The sequence below is a fragment of the Astyanax mexicanus genome, chromosome 15 (genome assembly GCF_023375975.1).
Source record: "Astyanax mexicanus isolate ESR-SI-001 chromosome 15, AstMex3_surface, whole genome shotgun sequence".
Classification (NCBI taxonomy): domain Eukaryota; kingdom Metazoa; phylum Chordata; class Actinopteri; order Characiformes; family Acestrorhamphidae; genus Astyanax; species Astyanax mexicanus.
The window spans coordinates 46,893,366-46,915,406 of NC_064422.1; the positions used below are offsets into that span (position 1 = coordinate 46,893,366).

The 22,041-nt window shown below is 37.5% G+C and overlaps 1 protein-coding gene across 1 annotated transcript; it reads right to left on the reverse strand.

The window, feature by feature from the left end:
- Positions 1 to 10,745: 10,745 nt before the first annotated feature.
- Positions 10,746 to 21,074, reverse strand: hhex (hematopoietically expressed homeobox). Its single transcript, XM_049465138.1, has 4 exons — positions 20,475 to 21,074; positions 15,032 to 15,210; positions 13,836 to 13,886; positions 10,746 to 11,201 (listed from the first exon to the last, which is right to left on the reverse strand). The coding sequence occupies exons 1-4, from the start codon at positions 20,803 to 20,805 to the stop codon at positions 11,034 to 11,036; spliced, it is 729 nt and encodes a 242-aa protein (XP_049321095.1). The 5' UTR covers positions 20,806 to 21,074; the 3' UTR covers positions 10,746 to 11,033.
- Positions 21,075 to 22,041: the final 967 nt, after the last annotated feature.

Here is a 22,041-nt window from a genome sequence, read left to right on the forward strand (position 1 = left end):
CTGTTTGGAAGTTTCCACCTAATTAGTCTGAACTGTTGTGTCTTTAGAAGCAGAGATACCACTAATGGATTTAAAAAGAGACTCAATCACTCCTCTATAGACTGTAATGGAGGCTTTGTTCCAGCGTATCTCTCACATCCTGCAGATACAGATACAGAACTGCTGAGATCAGATCAACCAGCAGCAGCTCCAGCTCTCAGCCTGATTTACTTTAATCACTGAATTTAATAGAGGAACAAACAGTCCATTAGAACCCCCCCCCCCCCCACACACACACACACATACACACACACACTACACACACTCTCTCTCACACACACACTACACACTATAGGAGCTCCAGCAGCTCATTTACGGGAACAGCAATGTTATTTTATTTACTATTCTGTTTATTGTTGATGTAAAAGTTGGGTTTGTGCTGCTGTGTGTTCATGTGTGTGTAATAAGTGGGGGCGTACGCTCGACTCGGCACGGTGCCTGTGTTACCGAGATAGCGATGAACGTCTGACTGTAAGCTCGGATAAGTTGAATTTACTTTAAAAATTTAAAGAAACTGGTTGCCTTAAAAAAGTTTAGTAACGGGTTAAAAAAGTTGAGTTTGCATAAAATAAAAAAAGGGGAGTTGATTTATTTGAAAGGGAGCCCAGGGGGAATCACTACACACTGATGGTGAGTGTCTGTCAGAAACGCCCAGTATGCAAATAGATTGTGACAGAAGCCAATAGAAAAGAAGCTGTTAATGGTAACAGACTAAACTCAGTTATTAAAAGTTGGTTCAACTCAAAGATCTCAGTTTGAATAGTACAGTTTATGAGCTCACAAATTCAGTTCAACTAACTCAAAATAGTTGAGTAATGTTTAGACATTTCCAATTTTATATAAAACAGACTTAAATCATTTGAGTTTACAGCGTGACTGTTGATGTCTGTCTAAAGCAGGTAGAGCGTGTAAAGTCTATAATAATTTTATTATATTACTTATCCTCTTTAATCAGTGTTGGTTTGTAAAATGTACATCATTCCATTGTCTCCAGGCAGCACATATTTAAATATTAGATAAATGCCCCCCCCCCTCACTTACCGTCAGTGTGTAGTCTCTCCTTCTCTTGAGTTTGAGTTTGTATTTTATATGTTGGGAAGCTGCCGAGCCTCAGTTTTGTAGGTCGTAAGAACACAACAAATTTCTAGAGTTAAACAAAAATGTATGAAAGTGTTAAACTGTGTAAGATGAGTTTATTCTCTAACTTAAACTACTAGTTGAGTTGAGGGGAACTCTATAGTGATGTAGAGTTTATTTCAGAGTTTATTGTAAGCTGTTGAGGGGTGTGACTGAACTCTCTAATGGGTGTGTCCTCCAATCCCAGCTCACCATCAGTGTGTAGTCTTACCCACCAGGGATAACTTCCATGGGGTGTTTCATTATATTTTATATAATCATTGCTTGTTTAGCTGATGTGTTGTTGGCTATAAGAGCAAGTTACCATATTCTGCTTTGTAAAGTGTGACAAAGTGCTGGAAATACACTGAGAACTGCAATGAAAAATACACTGGTATAAACTTGTTGAGTATGAAGTTATTATTGTAATCAGTGATTATGCTTTTTGTTGTAATTTTTACCCCTAAATGTGTCAGATATATATTAGTTTAATAACACACATTTTTGCATTAATTGTTACACTGTGAAGGAGTTTATGTTGAAATTAACTCCAGCAGATGAGAGCTGTATTTTATTCTAGATGGGATAAATACTCCCACAACAGTTCAGATTTAACTCCTGAACAGAGTCACGCATATACTGTAAACTTAGTAAGCTTTATTGCTGAGGTGTTGCTGAGGTGTTGCTGAGGTGTTGCTATGTGTTGGGCTGGTGCAGTAGGTTTTTACTCTTGTCCTGTTAAATAATTATACTGTCATTGTTTACAGATAAAAAACTTATTATAAAATAATGATAATAAGATATACTTTGATTAAGCCTGTATTTACTAAATCAACCCACATTACTTTAAATAACCAGTTGAGTGAAAGTGAAAGTTTAATATTTTAAGTTTTTAGCGTATAAATTGTCTCCGAATGGAAAATGAAAACGTTAATTGATCTGATGAAGCACAAACTTTCTGTCAATTAAACAATTAGAGGCACTCTCTCCAGAGTCGTCAGGCCTCTAGAACTCCCTGTTCTCTGATTATCAGGTCAATATTTGTCCAGTTGTCGTCCAAGAGACCACTTATCCCCCCCGTTAGCGTCCGGCTGGGGAGGAAGGGGGGGTTAATATCTAAAGCATCAATCCATCCCGTCTGCTGACATGTTGAACAGCGCTAAAGGCCCCTCCAGCCCGGATTCCTCCGGCAGCCTAGGAAAATATCACTCAGCGAGCTATTGCCCAGCCGACTGTGATATTTGCTTTTCAATTAGGCCTCATTCAAATGGAGATGGAGCTTTTTTAAAGCATTCAGCTGCTCCTCTAAATGAGCTCAGGATTTTCTGCTTCAATCGCCAATTTACTCCCAGCCGTAAAATGATTACTTATCCAAACAGAGCAATGGAAGTAAAACACAGGAGATCATAAATAGCTTTTACCCAAATGGTTCAGTCTGCCAGGTGAGTGATACTAAGGGTGGGATAAGGGGCAGTTTGGACAACAGTCTGAAATGGGCGGCGGCCTGTAGATGTTAGAACTCATTGTGATCCTTAAACCCAAAAAAGCCTAAAATCTCATTTCCTCTTTGCACCCCTAAACCTTCTTCTTCTGAGGTGGAAGTGGTTAAAATGATCTATTTATTCTAAGAAATTAAACAAAATAAATAAATAAATAAAATAAACACTGCTTCATTAGCAGTAACTAGCAGAGTTCTGTAGGGGGCGCTGCCAGTGTTGTGATGCGGAGTAGCAGTGAAGTAATACAGTAACATCACTGCTATTAATTACTTATCATAACATATCATAAAAACTTCAGCTTACAGGAGTTAAATATTCACCAGCTTTTGTTCAGATTGTCCCGCTCCACCTTAAACGAGGCACCAGCCTCAGGTGACTCAGATGCATCCTTAAGGTGGAACTGGTAAAGTAGCGAGCTACCGAGACCTATTACTATTATTACTAGTTGAATTTTCTTCGGGACATCGTGGTTCTTGTTTTTGGGTTAGAGCGGTAAAGTGAATCAGAACCTTACACTGAAAACATAGAAATATTGCAGGAAGTGGTCGTAGCAATGGGTAGAATGGTAATGAAATGGTGAATGTGATGCATCAAGAGCCACAGTATCCAGGGTAATGTCAGCATACCACCAAGAAGAACCGACCACATCCAACAGGATTAACTGTGGACGCTGTAAGAGGAAGCTGTCTGAAAGGGATGTTCGGGTGCTAACCCGGATTGTATCCAAAAAACATAAAACCACGGCTGATCAAATCACGCAGAATTCAATGTGCACCTCAACTCTCCTGTTTCCACCAGAACTGTCCGTCACCACAATCAATTACTGTGCTCTAAAACCAGCTGTTTCAGGTTAATTGTTCAACCCCTGTATATCTGAATGCACAGGCGTTCCTCGTGCTACAGAACCTTCCAGCACTTTGGAACCCAAATCTCAGCAGAAGAATGTACCCCCCCGCCCCCCCTCCAGTGCATTGACTGCTCTCACTGTGTTGTGTTCACTGTTGGCTTTTCAGTTACAGGATTTGTGAAGCATTACTCAATTCAGGGTTAAATCGATGAGTTGTCTGTTGGTTTTGGCCGAGCAGACAGAGGCCTGAGGCTGTTGAACCGAAAGAGTGAGCATGAAGAGGCCAGAGATCTCAACCGTTTATCACATAGTATCCTCTCCTCTCCTCCAATCATTAACACAGGGGGAAAAAAACAGCTCCCGCTGTTTACCTTCCTCCAGATGATAACCCATTAGCTGCAGATACCTGAGCCGAGGATCTGCTGATTCAACAGGAAACAGTTCCTCAGTTAAGCAGCAGAACAGAGCTGGATATGGATTAATCTGTGGGGAGAATTCTTCTCACTGATGAATCACACTGTCTGATTGATTTTAATGACTAACAGGCGATCTGTCTGAGAATGACGGAATCAGAGCCTCTGTTTTATTTGTTAGAAGCAGAGAATGAGACTCACTTTAACTGCTGTTAATTTGTAGTCAGGAGTAATAGAGCTGATAAAGAGGTCTTATCTCAGGAGCTCCTGGAACGCTGGAACACAGCAAATTCTCTGTTCAGGAGTTTAATCTGAACTGTTATGGGAGTTAAAATACAGGATTGTATAATGAAACTGAAACACCTGGTTTTAGTTAGTTAGTTCAGTCCCGTAACCGCACTCTGCGGTCGTAGGGAGGCATGAGAGATGCTGACACAGTTGTCCTTTTCCACTGCTGCCTGTCCTTGACTTCACACAGGAGCATGTTCATGTCCAGACCAGTCCAAGCCTTGACATCGTCCATCCAGCACTTCCGTGGTCGGCCTCGTCGCCTACCTCCTGTTCCTTGAAGGATTGTTTTCGATAAGGAGTCATGTCTGCTGGTGTGCCCAAACCACTGAAGCTTCTGACGTTTTACCGTTGCCAGCAGTGGTTCTTGGGGTCCAGCTAATGTGGCAACAAGACCTCTGACATACTCGTTGGTCTTATGTTCCATCCAAGAGATACCAAGGAGCCTGCGGTAGCACTTCATTTCAAATGCTTGTATGCGTTTCTCCATCTCGGTTGTCAAAGTCCAGCTTTCGCATCCATACAGGAAGATTGACAGGACCAGGGACTTGAAGAGCTTTAATTTCGTGTTGAAGCTGAGTTCTTTACTCTGCCATGTTTTTCTCAGGCCTGCCATGGCTGATGTGGCGATTGCGATCCTGATCTTTATCTCTGCTGTGCATCTGCCATCTTGGCTTAGTATGGAACCCAGGTACTTGAATGAATCTACTTCATCTAGCTGTTGGCCATTCATTGTAATGTTGGCACTGCATATATTGTTGATGCTATTCACCATTACTTTGCTCTTGTCTGTGCTCACCTCCATGCCATATGCTCCTGCTCTGCCAGCCAATTTGTCTGTCAGCGACTGGAGTTTTAGGTGGCTGCATCCCATTAAGTCAATATCGTCTGCAAAGCGGAGGTTGCACACAGGTCTACCACCAATGGAAATGGATGTCTGGTGCCCTTCAAGTGCCTCTCTCATGATATTCTCCAGGTAAAGATTGAAGAGCACTGGGGACAGTAAGCAACCTTGTCTGACACCTACTGTTGTCCTAAAGAATTCTCCGACTTGGCTGTTGAGAAGTACAGCACTGCTTGCATTGTGGTAGAGTGTCTGGATCATCTGGACTAACCCCTCCTCAATTGCCAGAGGCCTTCGTGCCAGACTCTATCAAATGCCTTCTTGAAGTCTATGAAGTTGTGATAGAGCTCTTTCTGATGTGCAATGTGTTTTTCAATCAGTACTCTGCAGTTGAAGACCTGTTCCACTGTACTGCGCCCCTTGCGAAAGCCAGCTTGTTCTTCTGGTTTTAGAGCACAATAATTGATTGCGGTGACGGACAGTTCTGGTGGATTGGCCACCAGGCTGCTCCAATTTAGCCATGAAACCTAAAATCCCACACTAAAATGATGACATGTGTTTCAGTTCATTGTTCAACCCCCGTATTTTTTCCCATCTAGAATAAAATACAGCTCTCAGCTGCTGAAGTTAATTTCAACATAAACTCCTACACAGTGTTAACAAATAATGCAAAAAGCATCATTACTGATTACAAAAACAATTTCATACTCAATAAGTGTACACCAGTATATATTTTGTCATTGCATGGGAACTTTAATTCTGTATTGCAGTTCTGAATGTATTTCCAGCACTTTATCACACGTCACAGTGCAGAATATAACTTTAGTTAACTTGCTCTTATATCCAACAACACATCAGCCACGCAAAAAAACATTATATAAAATATAATAAAACACCCCATGGAAGTTATCCCTGGTGGGTAAGACTACACACTGATGGTGTGCTGGGAGTTCAGTCACGCCCCTCAACACCTTACAATAAACTCTAAAATAAACTCTACACCACCAAAGAGTTCAACTCAACTTAACTTGTAGTTTAAGTTTAAACTCATTTTACACAGTTTAACACTTTCACACATTTTTGTTTAACTCCAGATTTTTGAACTCCAGTATGTATTATATAATTCATAAGACAGTCCTTAAAGAACACACTGCATCTGTGCATTAACCCCTTATTAACCCCTTATGCTCTAAGACTCTTGTTTAACACTAAACTAGTGATTAGGAATCAGAAATAGACTATTGTTTGATTATAGTCATCACAATGTTCACAAGAGCAACATATCACAAAAATCAAACCAAGAAATATTAATAATCCGTGTATCATTCGTTCATTTGATATTCAATTGAGAATCAAAATCGGAAAATTAAAAAACCAATTCGTTTTTTCGTTTTTTCGTTTTTGAATATAATACCAAAAAACGAATAACGGCTTGTATTTTGTATTTTTATTTGGTTATCCAAACAAAAATTGGAAATTTAAAAAACGGACCAGGAGCCGAATTTGATTTTGATTTTGAACTTGACCCATTTGTGTGCCCCGGAAGTTACTGATTTGTTTATTCTTGGTGGGTTTCTGTTGCGCGGGAGTTCACTGCAGTGTTATCTACACAGTCTGTATTGCTGTAGGCTTTGGATGGAGTTGAGGATGGAGAGTTTTATCTTGTTCAGAGGAACTAAACGCGTTGCAGTGAAAGAAGACGATATGACAACAGAAAAAATCGGCAGGATCTTTCAGGTGTTTGTCTAACGTTCCGTAGCTAAATGTCATATTTAGTAGGCGGCAATTCACAGAATAACATTAACTAAATATGACATTTAGCTACGGAACGTTAGACAAACACCTGAAAGATCCTGCCGATTTTTTCTGTTGTCATATCGTCTTCTTTCACTGCAACGCGTTTAGTTCCTCTGAACAAGATAAAACTCTCCATCCTCAACTCCATCCAAAGCCTACAGCAATACAGACTGTGTAGATAACACTGCAGTGAACTCCCGCGCAACAGAAACCCACCAAGAATAAACAAATCAGTAACTTCCGGGGCACACAAATGGGTCAAGTTCAAAATCAAAATCAAATTCGGCTCCTGGTCCGTTTTTTAAATTTCCAATTTTTGTTTGGATAACCAAATAAAAATACAAAATACAAGCCGTTATTCGTTTTTTGGTATTATATTCAAAAACGAAAAAACGAAAAAACGAATTGGTTTTTTAATTTTCCGATTTTGATTCTCAATTGAATATCAAATGAACGAATGATACACGGATTATTAATACTCCCGTGTAGTTTTATTTATTTTTAGGTTTTTCATTCGTAGTTCTTAACTTGGTCGTATAGATCCTGAGTCCTAACTCAGATTTACCTTTCAGTGATTTACCTTTACCTTCTCTGTTTAAAATGTGGTTTTATTCCAGGACTAGACTTCGTTCTTTTTTATACTGTTTGGGTTTTAAATTCAGGTAGTTTAATGTTTGGCTCTGGAGGTTTAGAATAAGAGTCTTTTATTACCGTATTTTTCGGACTATAAGGCGCACTTAAAAACTTTTAATTTTCACAAAAATTGACAGTGCGTCTTATAATACGGTGCGCCTTTTGTATGGATTTTACTCGTCAGGTTGTAAGGAGCAGTAAACACACACTCCGTGCAGCGTTATAGAGAGTTTCAGTGCTATACAGAGTCCAGAGCCGTGCAGCTCCGAGGCTGAGCAGCAATAGCATTAGCTAGATGCTAACCGCTAAGCTAGCTAGCTTATTCACTGAGATCAGTATTATCTAAATTTTACTCGTCAGGTTGTAAGAAGCAGTAAACACACACTCCCTGCAGCGTTATACAGAGTTTCAGTGCTATACAGAGTCCAGAGCCGTGCAGCTCCGAGGCTGGAGCAGCAAATAGCATTAGCTAGCTTATTCACTGTTCAGAGATCAGTATTATCTAAATTTTACCCGTCAGGTGTAAGGAGCAGTAAACACACACTCCGTGCAGAGCCGTGCTGCTCCGAGGCTGGAGCAGCAATAGCATTAGCTAGATGCTAACCGCTTAGCTAGCTAGCTTTTTCACTGTTCAGAGATCAGTATTTTCTAAATTTAGCACTTTTAATACTGCTGGAGCAGTATTATTAGAGTTAGATGCTAATCGCTAAGCGTTCACCGTTCAGAGGTGAGTTATCGGCCTGTAAGTCTGTGCTGCTTTGCCTGGCTAGCATTAGCTAGATGCTAAGCGCTAACTCTCTCAGAGGTGAGTTTTATCAGCCTGTAATCTGCTTGTTTACCGTGTTAAAACAAGCTACGGGGGACGAATCGCTAGCTAATATCTCACTGTCTTACCAGAACACGCAGGATTACTCAGTGTAACGCTGTCGTTTAAGTTTGGGTTAACTTTACTAGTTTAGGTGACTAGCTAGCGTGCTAGCGGATAGCTATGCTAACGCTGGTGCAGCAAGCCTTAGTGGACATCTGGAAATCTAAGCTTACTGTAAATAAACTGAAGCACGTTACTCACCCAAATAAACAGTTTTCAGGAGAGGAATCTGTGTAGATTAATATCCAGAGCTATATTTTGTATACTGAGACGCTCCACCGGCAAGAGACCACCCCCGGTGGGGGAAGGGAAACATGGCGCCACCCCTGTTCACTTTGATATAGGCACCCTTTCTAGTGTCACTTAACGCGCCTTATAATGCGATGCGCCCTATGTATGGAAAAATAGCAGAAAATAGGCGTTCTTTGATAGTGCGTCTTATAATACGGTGCGCCTTATAGTCCGAAAAATACGGTATGTTTATTTGTTGCTATACAGTAACTCTGAGTGTGAAGGTGTAGCTACAGATTTTCTTTTGGTTTTATGAATAAATATCGACCCTTTAACTTCATAATGTAAAGCGGAATTTCGGTAACACTCTGCCCTGGTGGTAAATTATTGATTTCTCGTTGATATTTAGCTAAAATTCTACTAAATGTCAATTAAATGCATCTTAATTCTTAGTTGAATGTAACCTCACGTCTATCTATACCCCAACCTTAACCTTTAATAGTTAGGCATAGGGTTAGGATTAGGTTTTAGGTTAAATAGGATTAGAGTTGGGTTTAGGGTAAATTTAAAGTTAGATTTAAGATTAGGATTAGGTGTAGATTAGATTTAGAATTATTTACATTCAGCTGGAGTTCAGTTGCATTGATATTGAGTTAAATGTTAATTTAATGCTAAATAAACATGTATGAGGTCTCTATAATGGAAAATCCAAATAAACTGATACCGGTGATACTGTATTTCTCCTAAATATAATGAGATATAAACTTCTTACTCATTTTACCCAGTAAAAGTCTGAGTTTGATGTACAGACAGACTACATTTCCAAATGTTTGTAACTGTTTAGAACCAGATAAATATTAGGCATATTTCAGCCGATGAGGGTAAAACAGAGTGTAGTTATGAGAGGATTCAGGGGTTTCCATGTCTAAAACTCATATATCTACTGTTTTTATATCCAACACCAAAAGTGCTGTTTTATTCACCACGGTTTCTTAAAAACCCGCCGCACTAAACCAGTCTGAATACTTCTGTACTGTTTATATAATTATATATATTATATATAAGCAAATTGATCTGATTATCTGTGAGTATTTGGTTGCATACAGACATGAGAACAGCAGTGTGGTCAGATATTTCTATTGGATGATTAGTTCTCAACTAAACTCAACCCAAAGGTTCTGGATGGAGCTCCATCGAGATCTTGTGCTCAGAGTGTTTTATTTTATTGGTTTTTGTTTGGAAGCCTTTTTTTGTCAGAAACTGAGAAAAAATTGGTTGAAGGCAGAATAAAGAATAAGGAATAAGGAATACCAAACATGGTTTTGCAGGTTTTTTTTAATTTACCATTTTTATCACGGTGTAAATTACATGGCCTTAATGTATTTTTGCCTTGCCTTTTAAATAATGAATTTATTTCAGCTGTGCTATTCTAATCACACATTTAGCTAGCTAGTTTAGTTTAGTCATATTTTTGCAGTAGTTCTGTTGTCTTCAGCAGGAAAAAGCCAGTAGGTGGAGAAACAGTAACTGATAAATTTGGTAAGTAATGCTTTATTTCAGTTGTGTGTGTAGACTATAAAATTCATATTTTATACCTTTCCTGGTACCATTTTAAAATAAGACTACCTTTATAAAGGGTTTATAAACGGTTTACAATTAGTTTATTAATGGTTACTAATTAGGTTGTAAATGCCTTAAAAATCATTAATAATCAGTTATAACCCATACGTAGAAAGGGCAGCAATGACCTGTTGTTTTTTCAAATAGTGACTATATTACACAGCCATCTATACTGTTGCCCTTTCTACGTATGTGTTATAACTGATTATTAATGATTTTTAAGGCATTTACAACCTAATTAGTAACCATTAATAAACTAATTGTAAAGCATTTATAAACCCTTTATAAAGGTAGTCTTATTTTAAAGTGGTACCGCTTTCTTTATTCTTATTTCTCTTATTCTGAAATAAGGGAGCAAAAAAACAGCAGTCTGAGTGAAGCTCACAGAGAAACTGTTAATATAAAAAAGGCGAGGTGTTTAAGATCTTTTTCCTCTTTTAAACAGTCCTTTAGTAAAACAGCCCTTTAGTAAAACAGCCCTTTAGTAAAGTGTAGAGGAATAGATGGATGGACAGATCTGGGTTATTATTTATGGATGGTGAACAGGTCATTGTATAACAAGGAAAGATACTTTTTGTTTATTGATTTACACAAAATATGTACATGCATCTGGCCATAAACCTGAAGAGTTATGGTCGTTATTTTACATAGAGAAACACAAAAATCACCAGTATTAAATGTCCCTTGTTTTTTTGAGACACTTTTAGCTACATTCTCTGCAGATTCAATAAAAAAACGTACAATTATTAACTTATTTTATAAAGTTTAAAACTATCCTAGGGTTTAGACAAATATACAGTATTTACAGTATTTACAGTATTTACAGTAAGTTCTAGGTTCAGAGGGATATGTGAGGATCTGGCGAGAGGTCAGCGTGATCCTCCACGTCCAGCTCCTGATCAGACTGGTGAGAGGAGTCTGAGTGAATTTCTGTGAGGGAAATTTCAGCGTTTCTTTCAGCAGAACCTGCGTCCTCCAGATCCCTCTTACTGACCGCAGGATTCTCCTGAACACAACCACAAAAATATCATAAATAAACCCATTAATTACAGTCAGATTATAGAGACTCTGTTCTTTACAGTGTTCTATATTTAATATAGCCGATCACTCTGTTACATAACTTTAACTTTAACACTCTCTGGCCTGTATTTAAATCCCTTTATCTCTGCAGTAAAATAACTTATTTACATTTTAAATGGTTCAAGAGCTTCAAAGACTCCTAACATAAAATAAACGCTTAGAGAAGTTTTATTGTTCTGTTAATACATTTAATAATTACAGATCTGGGGTGGGTTTCCCGAAAGCTTCGTAACGCTAAGAACTTCGTTAACTCGTACTTAAGATTGATCGTTAATTAAAGAGTGTTTCCCAAACCGGTGCGTAACTAAAGTACTACGTAAACTCGCTCGCAGATTAACGAGTGCCCTGACCCAGTCGTTATTTTTAACGAGCTTCTTTAGGGGATCTCCACTTGCAGTTCAGCACCTTAAACACCAGGGACCGCCAATTTTGAGGAAGAAAAATGATAATTTCCGTGTTTGAAGCAATTATATTACATTACTATTAATTATAATCAATTATATTACTATATAATTATTAATATTATTATATTATATTATATTACTATTAATTATAATCAATTATATTACTATATAATTATTAATATTATTATATTATATAATTATTATATTATATTATATTATATTATATTATATTATTTCCCGTGTCTGCGGGTGCTCCGGTTTCCTCCCACAGTCCAAAGAAATTAGTTCAGGCTAATTAGATGTCGGATTAAAATTGTCCCTTAGGTGTGAGTGAATGTGTCTGTCTGTGTCTGTCTGCCCTGTGATGGATTGGCATCCTGTCCAGGGTGTATACTGCCTTCAGCCCGATGCCAGCTGGTATAGACTCCAGCCACCAAGCACCCCCCCCCCCTCCCCCCCCCCGCGCCCCTTAACGGATAAAGCGGTTGACGAGTGAGTAAATGAGTGAATACGTTATATTATATTATATTATATTATATTATATTATATTATATTATAATGCCAACTGTGGCTTGTAGTGTAACTGGGCAATCAAACCCACGAGTAAATTATTTAAATCCAGATTAGCGATGATAGAAGTCTTGACATTAATGCTGCAAGAAATGCAATCAGTCAATTCCTGCAGATGATGCTCACGGTCTAAGCAAAGCTGCAAAGTCACCAAGTTCATCTGGGCAAACTCTCGGGTGTGTCAGCTCGCAAATATCAGTCAAAAGTTGGACACGTCTCATTCCATGTTTTTTTTTTTTTTTTAATATTAATCGACATTGTCGATTAATATTAAAACCATGAAAACTAATTGACGCAAATGGAATTAGTAGACAAAAAGGCTTTGACAATCCCCTGACATTAACCCAACTGAGATGGTGAGTTAGGTTGAGCTGGAGCTTCACAGTATAAAGTACAAAACATATTTCTGTTGGTTTAAAATGTAATATATATATATATACACACACAGGAACATATGTATTATTATATTATTTTTATAATATTAAAAATTATAATAATAATAAATTAATATTACTATCAATATTACTGTTAATAATATTAGTATAATATCTATTAATATAATATATATTAACAATAATAGTTTTAAAAATGTAAAAAATAAGTTTAATGTTTTAAAATAGATTCGATTTTCGAGTATTTATTTAGTCATATGTATCTTTAGGAGTATAATGTTGTTAATTACAACACATTTCTACGTTTTTAGGGTGTAATAGTGAATAAATACTGCATATTGCAGTGTTGAATCGATATTTGTGGATCGATTGAGCGCGCTGTTTCGGGGGAGGAGTCAACAAAGATGTTCTTTAACCTCGTTCGTTAATTTTCACGTTGCGAAGCTCTTTGGGAAACACTCGCAGAACTGGCTCGTTCTTTACACACGTCGTTCGTTAGTTCGTTCGTTATTCGCTAAGATTGATCGTTTTCGGGAAACCCACCCCAGATTTGAAAGAAATTGGCCACAAATTCTGCACAAATTTAAATTACACATAAAAACTAGAAAGCCGTAAAGAAATAAAAGGTTTGGAGGACAATTATTTATTAAATTTTGACAGTTGTGGATTTATTTCAATATTTTTCATTTTTATTACAAATGCAATTAAGAGTTTCAGTAATGTTTCTTATCAAACATAAAACCTTTATATGTAAATCTTAAAGAGAAACGTAAAAGATGTATCTGTGTAATATCAGTCAGATAATAAAAATGCTAGCATGTTAAGGGGTTAAATTAAGCACATATTTTAACAACAACAAAAAAAAACAGTTTAAACGGAATAAGGTAACAATTGTACATTTAGACCTTTTATATTATATCGTAGATGGATATGCGTGTTGTTAGATGATGTTGATAATTATAATAATAATAGATAAGAAATAATAGATATGGACTCCTAATAGTAGATTATTTTTATAGTTTTATAATAAAAATAATCATCACAATTATCATAACCGCAATATTATGTAATAAACAGTACCACAGAAATAAATGAACTATGTGTTTCTACATTGTGTTTTATTGTATGTTATTATCATCATACTTTCCGTGATTACTACACTCTAGACTGATATAATCTGTTATTGACTCTTACCTGTTTGAGGCGCCTCCATTTGGCCCTGCGGTTCTGGAACCACGTTTTTACCTGAAAAATAAAAAAACAGTGATAATGTTTTATTATCCTGAGAAACGAATTGTTTATTCTTTTAATATGTAGCGTTTTTATTACACTTATTATATAAAAGTGAATCTGGTAAACCCAAAAGTAAAATATTTAAAAATATTTAAAAAATTCTGAAATGGCAAAAAAAAAATTATACTGATAATATTCAATTGATTAAAATTTAATACATTACATAAACTGGCGGTTTAAACCCGGAATGGAACCGGTATATATTAAGCGCTTAATCCGAATCGAGTTTTCTGCTTTCTCCTTTCTGCTCCGCTGAAATAAAATAGATCTGATAATCAATAAACCGCGTGATTTTCTGATCATTCCTGCATTTCTGTACTCACTGCTCTATATTTAGTTTGTTTTATATATTTACTAATAAATATCACGCTAATACACTTTCACGCGTTATGTTAATTAATCCCGCGCGCCGCCCGACTCTGCGCGCGCTCAATTTTACATTTCAAGTTTAAATTCATAATATAACGGAACTATAATTTTTTTTTTCAAAGATTATTTAATCTGGAGACCGGGTTAGTTAATTATTTGCAATATTTACAATTATTATACATATGCATATAATTATTAGCATTTTTAAATAATTTATTGTATTATTTATGTATTGGTAATTAAATCTCTGTCAGCTCTGATCAGTTTAACACAGACTGTAATAGCTGTTATTTATTTATTTTCAGTCTTTATTTAGAGTAACGCCCTTCAATTTTTTTAAATATATTAATAATACAAACAAACAAAATACAATATAATGTGAACATTCTGGAGCTTAAAAACATAAACAAAACCCGCTTGCATGCATTCACTGTAAATAATATATGTACAGATAAATGTTCAGTTTGTTTAGTGATGATCAGCTTGTTCCTGTAGAACATTTAATTTAATTTACATCAAGTTATACATTTTTTTACGTTTTTACTTTACTTTTTTCTAATTCTCCTTTTTAACGCGCTGTTTTAAAACACCTTTATCTCATCCGCTCAATAAAGTTAAAGTACAAAAAATATAAAGGCCAAGTAATTCTCGGAAATAAGAAAATTAAATAAAAGACACCGTGGCAGGTGTGCAGGTCTCTGTGTGCGCATGCGCGCAGGTTCCAGTACCTGTCTCTCGCTGAGCTGCAGCATCTTGGCGAGTCTTTTCCTCTCCGGGGGGCTGAGATACTTCTGGGTCTCGAACTTTTTCTCCAGCTCAATAGTTTGATCATTAGAGAACCGAACCTGCCCGCCTTTCCTCTTATGAACCGGCCTCTGCAGAAACGGACTCCACAGCAGCGGCTTAGCTATAAAACACAGACACATTTATATTACATTTATATTACATTAATATTACATTTACACATATTTATATTACATTATGTTTATTATATTTACATTACATTATATATATACACATTATACAGTATTGTGCAAACGTTTTAGACACCTGTGGGAATTTCAGTAAACAAAAAGCTTCTTATCTGTGCAGTAAGTGTTTATTATCTCAGTAAAACACATTACATCCTTACAATAAATACAAACAGCAATTTTACAAAAAGCAGAGCTTTTACAGCCCTGTTTTCCTTAAAACATCTCCTAATCTCTCCTCCTCCTAATCTGAGATTAATAGAGTTATTTATTTCTATTTCTCATCATATTAATCAACACCTGGTTTGGTAAATTGATAAATTGGTAAATGTGGTAAATCAGGTGAGCTGCTGACGGAACTGAACATAAACACATGCTGGCTGAGGAGCATCCAGGAGAAATCTGGAGTCTCTACACTTTGTTCTTCAGCTCGGCTCACAGGATATATAAACACACTTATAGTAAAAATGAGAATTCCTTCTTACATTTTACTGTATTTATGTTTATTTGCATCTGTTTAAATCATATGTGGTGCTTTTATTTCAGGTGAAACACTCGTATTGCTGAGATAAATGGATTAATGTAATTTGCTTTGGTGCCTAAAACTTTTGCACAGTACTGTATAAATACTGTATATGCATTATATTTACATGAACTTCCTAAAAGTTATAACAGGAGAGAGAGCTCAGTGTGGAGCTGCGCAGCCATCTAAATTCATCTTAGTTCAGCATCTGTCTGTCTGTCTGTAGTTTGAGTATTACTGCACTTAAACTCTATGACCTTTATTTTAGAAAAGCGGTGAATGCAGTAGGTTGGGTTTATAATGCAGCTTAATAGAAAATGTTCTTTAGTATTTAATATTTTCTATTAATCTACTAATCTATTTGTTTACTGATTTTATTCATTCTAATAATGTTGTAATTATTCAAATATCACTGATTGCAGATAGAATATGAGAAGCGCACGTAAACCGTGATTATGATGTAAAAATAAGCGCTAATTGCTAACTGCTAATTTGGAAAACTTTCAGAAAACTAGACTCAAAAATAAAACCACTATTAAGTGTTTGATAATGGCTTAGAAAAACAGAAGTTAGACCCGTGTCTCTTTGAAGCTGCTTTGTGACAAAAAAGCGCTCTAAAAGGTTCATAACCCTTTACGTCATGTTAGTACAGGCCAATGAAGCGTACTTGGTATCAAAGATTCAGTAAATGGGACTGACAAAATAAAGACTGTACCATCTGATTTCTTTTTTTCGGAAAGCTTTTATTCTCTCTTGTTGAGGGTAATCTTGTTGTTTTGTGTTTTTTTTTATCTTTGCGAAAAAGCGCTCTATAAATAAAACTGTACTTGAATTGAATTTAATTAAAGAACCGCTTTAATAAAGATAAAATATATTTTTGTAAAGAGTGTTAAAGTCGTGTGTAAAGAGTTTTTTTTTACCCTTTTTAAACAGTTATTTACACACCGCTCCTTTACACATCATTGTTCCTCTCGGAAATAAAAACGGTTCTCGTGTTTCGCCCGAATCCCAATTTGTAGCCCTTTTATTTTATTACGCCTATAATAATAATCTAATTTTAGCGCTGCTCAATTTATCCGTTTATTTTTGCAATTTTATTTTTTAACAAACGTTAATAATCAATAATATAAAAAGAAAAATATTCACAACAATTCGTTAAAACTGAACGGGCTTAAAATTCATTGTGGTATTATTATTATTATAGCGTGATTCACAATTTAAATACATATTAATAAGCTTTTCCTCTGAACTTTTCATCTGAAATCAAGGATTTTAAGAGGAAAGTAATTCTTACAATAATAATTAGTATTATTATATTAAAGTTCGAATAAATAATTAGAAACATATATGTGCATAGTGCTGAGTGTGGAAAACATTTTAAATCGATAATAATTAAACTCTACAGAATATGTTCTATAAAGTATAAGTGTGGGGTTCCGCGCGCCACCTGTTTAAAAGTGTTTTTAGCGCTTTATTTTTAATAGTTCAGTAACAAACAGATATGATGTGTGAGTTATTCAGGGTCTATATAAAGAGTGTAGGAAACGGTGAGATGGTGAGAACTGCTGGTTTCAGTGATACAGAAATAAAGTCTGAAACATCTACTGAAGGTTTCCTCTAAAGCAGCGCGCGCTCCGCGGCCTGAGGGCTGGAGGCTGGTTTAGAGGAAACCTTCAGTAGATGTTTGAGGGGCAAAATTTCCGCCAATGTGTTTCCTGAAGCTTTATCGGCTCAATGGCTGCAACATCCGTCCTGCATCCACCTCCTCCTCCACCTCCAGCACCATTTACCCCTCCACGCGCAGCCATAACACAGCTATTAGTGTTTAGAGTAAAAGTGGAATCCGGCAGGATGGAGATACGTGCTAACAGAACTCTCGTGCTGCTTTAATGAACACAGGTTTACAAGTGTTTACAATCATTAAGTAGCGCGCTGTAAAAAACCCAGTAGTTCCATTATCAGGTTGATTATAATATAAAAAATAAATTTGAGCAAAAAAAAAAAATATGTAACATAAATCAGCAAAAACACATTTAAGGAAATGAACTGTAGATAATGATGATTATACTGGTGATAATGATGATGCTGATGCTCGATTTGGAGTGTTTTAGTGGGAGTGTGGTGGTGTTGTGCTGGATGTTGGTTGGTGCTGGATGTTGGGGGTTAGTGCTGGATGTTGGTTGGTGCTGGATGTTGAGGGATGTTGGTTGGTGCTGGATGTTGGGGGTTAGTGCTGGGTGTTGGGGGTGGTGCTGGATGTTGATTGGTGGTGGATGTTGAGGGTTGGTGCTGGATGTTGGTTGGTGCTGGAGGTTGAGGGATGTTGTTCGGTGCTGGATGTTGAGGGGTGTTGGTTGGTGCTGGATGTTGTTTGGTACTGGATGTTGAGCTATGTTGGTTGGTGCTGGATGTTGTGGGTTAGTGTTGGATGTTGAGGGGTGTTAGTTGGTGCTGGATGTTGGTTGGTGCTGGATGTTGGGGGGTGTTTGCTGGTGTTGGATGTTGGTTAGTGCTGAATAATGGTTGGTGTCGGATGTTGGTTAGTGCTGGATTTTGGGGGTAGTGTTGGTTGGTGCTGGACGTTGGTTGGTGCTGGATGTTGGGGGGGTGGTGCTGGTTGTTGGCGGGTGGTGTTGGGGGGGTCGGAGGGGAAGCTGGGTGTTATCAGTAAAGCGGATCCCGGCTATCAGCAGCCGAGTGTTTCCTCTATGCGTCTCTATTGAGGATGTGGAGACAATAATCAGCGCCGCACGGCACTCTGGGAAGGGCCTGCAGGAAACCAGCACAGCTCTCAAAGCAGATCTGCTCCTATCAACAGCTCAAGGTTTCCGCACTCCGAGGAAAAGGGTCACACACTCGCATACCTCACACACACACACACACACACACACACACACAACCTCACACACACACACACAACCTCACACACACACACACAACCTCACCTGTATACAATATTACAAAAACTTTCTACTACATAGTAAATGAACAGTGAAGTGATCTATCAGATTATGAAGGAACACATAATGAATCATGTAGTAACTTAAAAACAGTGTTAAACAAACTAAAATACTCTGTGAAGTATTTAGATACTCTTATCTGAGGAGATGTTTGTTAACTTGTGGTTTCTGAGGCTGGAAACTCTGATAAACTCATCCTGTACAACAGAGGAAACTCTCGCTCTTCTATCCTTTCCTGGGGTGGCCCTGATGAGAGCCAGTTCTATCATTACTGAACTTTCAAAGTTCTTAACATTATTTTTATTTATTTCTTTATTTAGTTGAGTAGTTGTTTCTTCTCATAATCTGGATTAGAACATTACTCAAATATTCACTATTCACTGTATACCTGTAACTCTACCTCTTCACTACTTTAAGTAAAGTAATTCAAGTAATTAACTCTATATATCAAGACTATATTGATTTTAAAAATGACCCTCCACATCCTGCCGTGTGACTGTTTTCACACACTGCAGCTTTTCCAATGGTTATTAATGATAAAATAATCAGACATTACATTCACTCACACTGTCCTGCTCCAAAGTTCTGTTAGCGATGTAATATCTGAAGAGTATTACACTCTTATAGTATTTTTACCACATTTCCTTCCCTAAAATCACAGTGAAGAACCTTCAGGCCGAGCAGCAGAAACAGAGCTTTGCACTGGAGAGAGCTTCAGGTTTCGAAATAGACAATAACTTCCGCTCTGGTCAGTCTGGTCCACCTTTATTAACCACAGTAGCTGTTAGTAAACAGATCAGCACTGCTGTTATCTTCCCTTATGCTAACGGCTCGTCAGCATTATAGATAATACACATTATTTAAGACTCAAAAATGAACCACAGCATGAAGCTAATTCAGATAATCACATAATTTACAGATAAGTTACAGATACAGATTTTCTGAATCAGTACTTGACCTACACTTTTAAATCTGCAACAAGCAACTTCAACATCACACAACTCTGCAGACCCAAAACTGCGATCTTTACACCCGAAACCTTAATCTAACTCTTTAACAGTCTCTAATTCTACAGTGTAATTCCTTAAAATGCATCAAAACATATTACACTTTAAAACACAGTCCACCTGTCCTGTTATCAGGTTACAGGATAATTATTACTGCACATAATTTCAAAAACAATTTCAACAAGATATTTAAAGCAGCAAGACAGCTATAATATAATACCATGCAAAACTTCAACAGTAATATTTACCCTGTAAAACTTACTTTAGCACTATTATACTGTTTAATTCTTAGTTTAATAGTAAGGTGCTATACATTTTAGACCAGCCAGAACTTTGTTTAACCATAATGTAACTTTTAAAACTTGTTTTACCAATAATGTAACTCTGTAAAACTTATTTTATTGGTAATGTAACTCTGTAAAACTTATTTTATTGGTAATGTAACTCTGTAAAACTTATTTTATTGGTAATGTAACTCTGTAAAACTAATTTTATTGGTAATGTAACTCTGTAAAACTAATTTTATTGGTAATGTAAATCTGTAAAATTAATTTTATTGGTAATGTAACTCTGTAAAACTTATTTTAGTGGTAATGTAACTCTATTCAACACTAAACTACTACACTTTTGTTCAGATTTTTTTGTGAGGAACAGTCTGGTTGTAAACTGCGCGTGAACCCGAGTTCATGCAGACACTGTCGTTTTCTTACCGAGAGGCTCGTGCCTGATGAGTGCGTGCGCGTGCAGCGGGTAGAGCGCGCCCCCGAGCGCAGCGGCCGCGGCGGCGGCGGCCAGGGCGGCGTGGTGCGTCAGCGCGGGGTCTCCGTACGCGGGGCTCCTGTAGGCGCAGGGCGGAGGGGGCGCGTGCACTGCGGTGAAGGAGGAGTGCGGGGAGGGCAGCGCGGGCGGCGGCGCGGCGGCGGCGGGCGGCGCGGGACCCCTGCCCAGGATATCATCGATGTAGAAGGGCGTCGGGTGCGCGGGCTGCAGCGGGGTGCGCGCGTACAGTGGCGCGGGGCGGACCGCGTGCGGGTACTGCATGACTCTCTGCTTGCGCGCGCGTGGGTTTCTGCGGGAGCCTGCGGGTTTATGCGCGCGAGCCCAGCTGTACCGACTCCATGCAGTCACGCGCAGCCGGTGCGCTCTCTCTAAAGCAGCGCGAGCCCCCAGGGGAGGAGCTTAAACTCAGAGCCGCACAACTTCCTGCAGGTAGAGAACTCTGATTGGGGAGAGAGAGAAAGAAAGAGAGAGAGGAAGAGAGAGAGAGAGAGAGAGAGAGAGAGAGAGAGAGAGAAAGAGAGAAAGAAAGAAAGAGAGAAAGAGAGAGAGAGAGAGAGAGAGAGAGAGAGCATTCAGCTTTATATCTATTACATCTAACTAACTACTGTCTCTGATTCTGTCTTCAGTTGTGGGTCTTTAGGTTGGAGATACTGGTTCCAGCTCTGTCTTCAGAAATTACTCTAATCTGGTTTTATGGAACTCCAGCATGAATTTGTTGATTCTTGGAGCAGAACTTTCTGTCCGCTGTAGCAGAATCACAGCTGAAGCACCTGGAGGAACCAGAAGCTCATTTAAACCAGAGTCAGTTATAACAGCAGAGAATAAACTGTTCATTACTGGCAGAGAAGATCTGGTCAATAGTTTAACCCACAAGCCCCGCTCTGCTCCTCCCACAAATACATGTTCCTACCATTTAATTAACATATTTTCTAACGATATAAGATTAATGAAAAAAAAAAACATTATTATAAACTTTATTAAATAAAAGGGCAGACTGAAGCTGAACTGATCATTCATCCAGCGTGTGAATGATGTTAATAAACAGATCAATGTGTTAATATTACCTAACATCATCTAACAGCACTAAACATCACCTAATATCACTGATGTGATAACAGTGCAGTTTACTCAATCCGCGCTTTGGCCGATCCGATTTACTGCTTTAACTCTCTGCTCTAGTTGCAGCTAATCAGAATTTATAAAACAATGAATCAAATAATAAATTAAATAACATATATTAATAATAAAATAATTGCATAAAAATGTTGCTTTGGCTATATTTTAAGTTACTTTATTTCGAAACTTAAACATCCAGAATTTCACAGCTAAAATTTGAGGAAAAATCTAAAATTGTAAAATGATTTTCTTGGTTACTGAAATAATCTGACAACAATATTCTTGGTTTTAATAAAGAAAATTAATTTACAGTTTATAATGAGATAAAATTCAGGAAGTTTCTGCGCGCTGGAAATTGATCTAACCACCCGATTTTCCTTA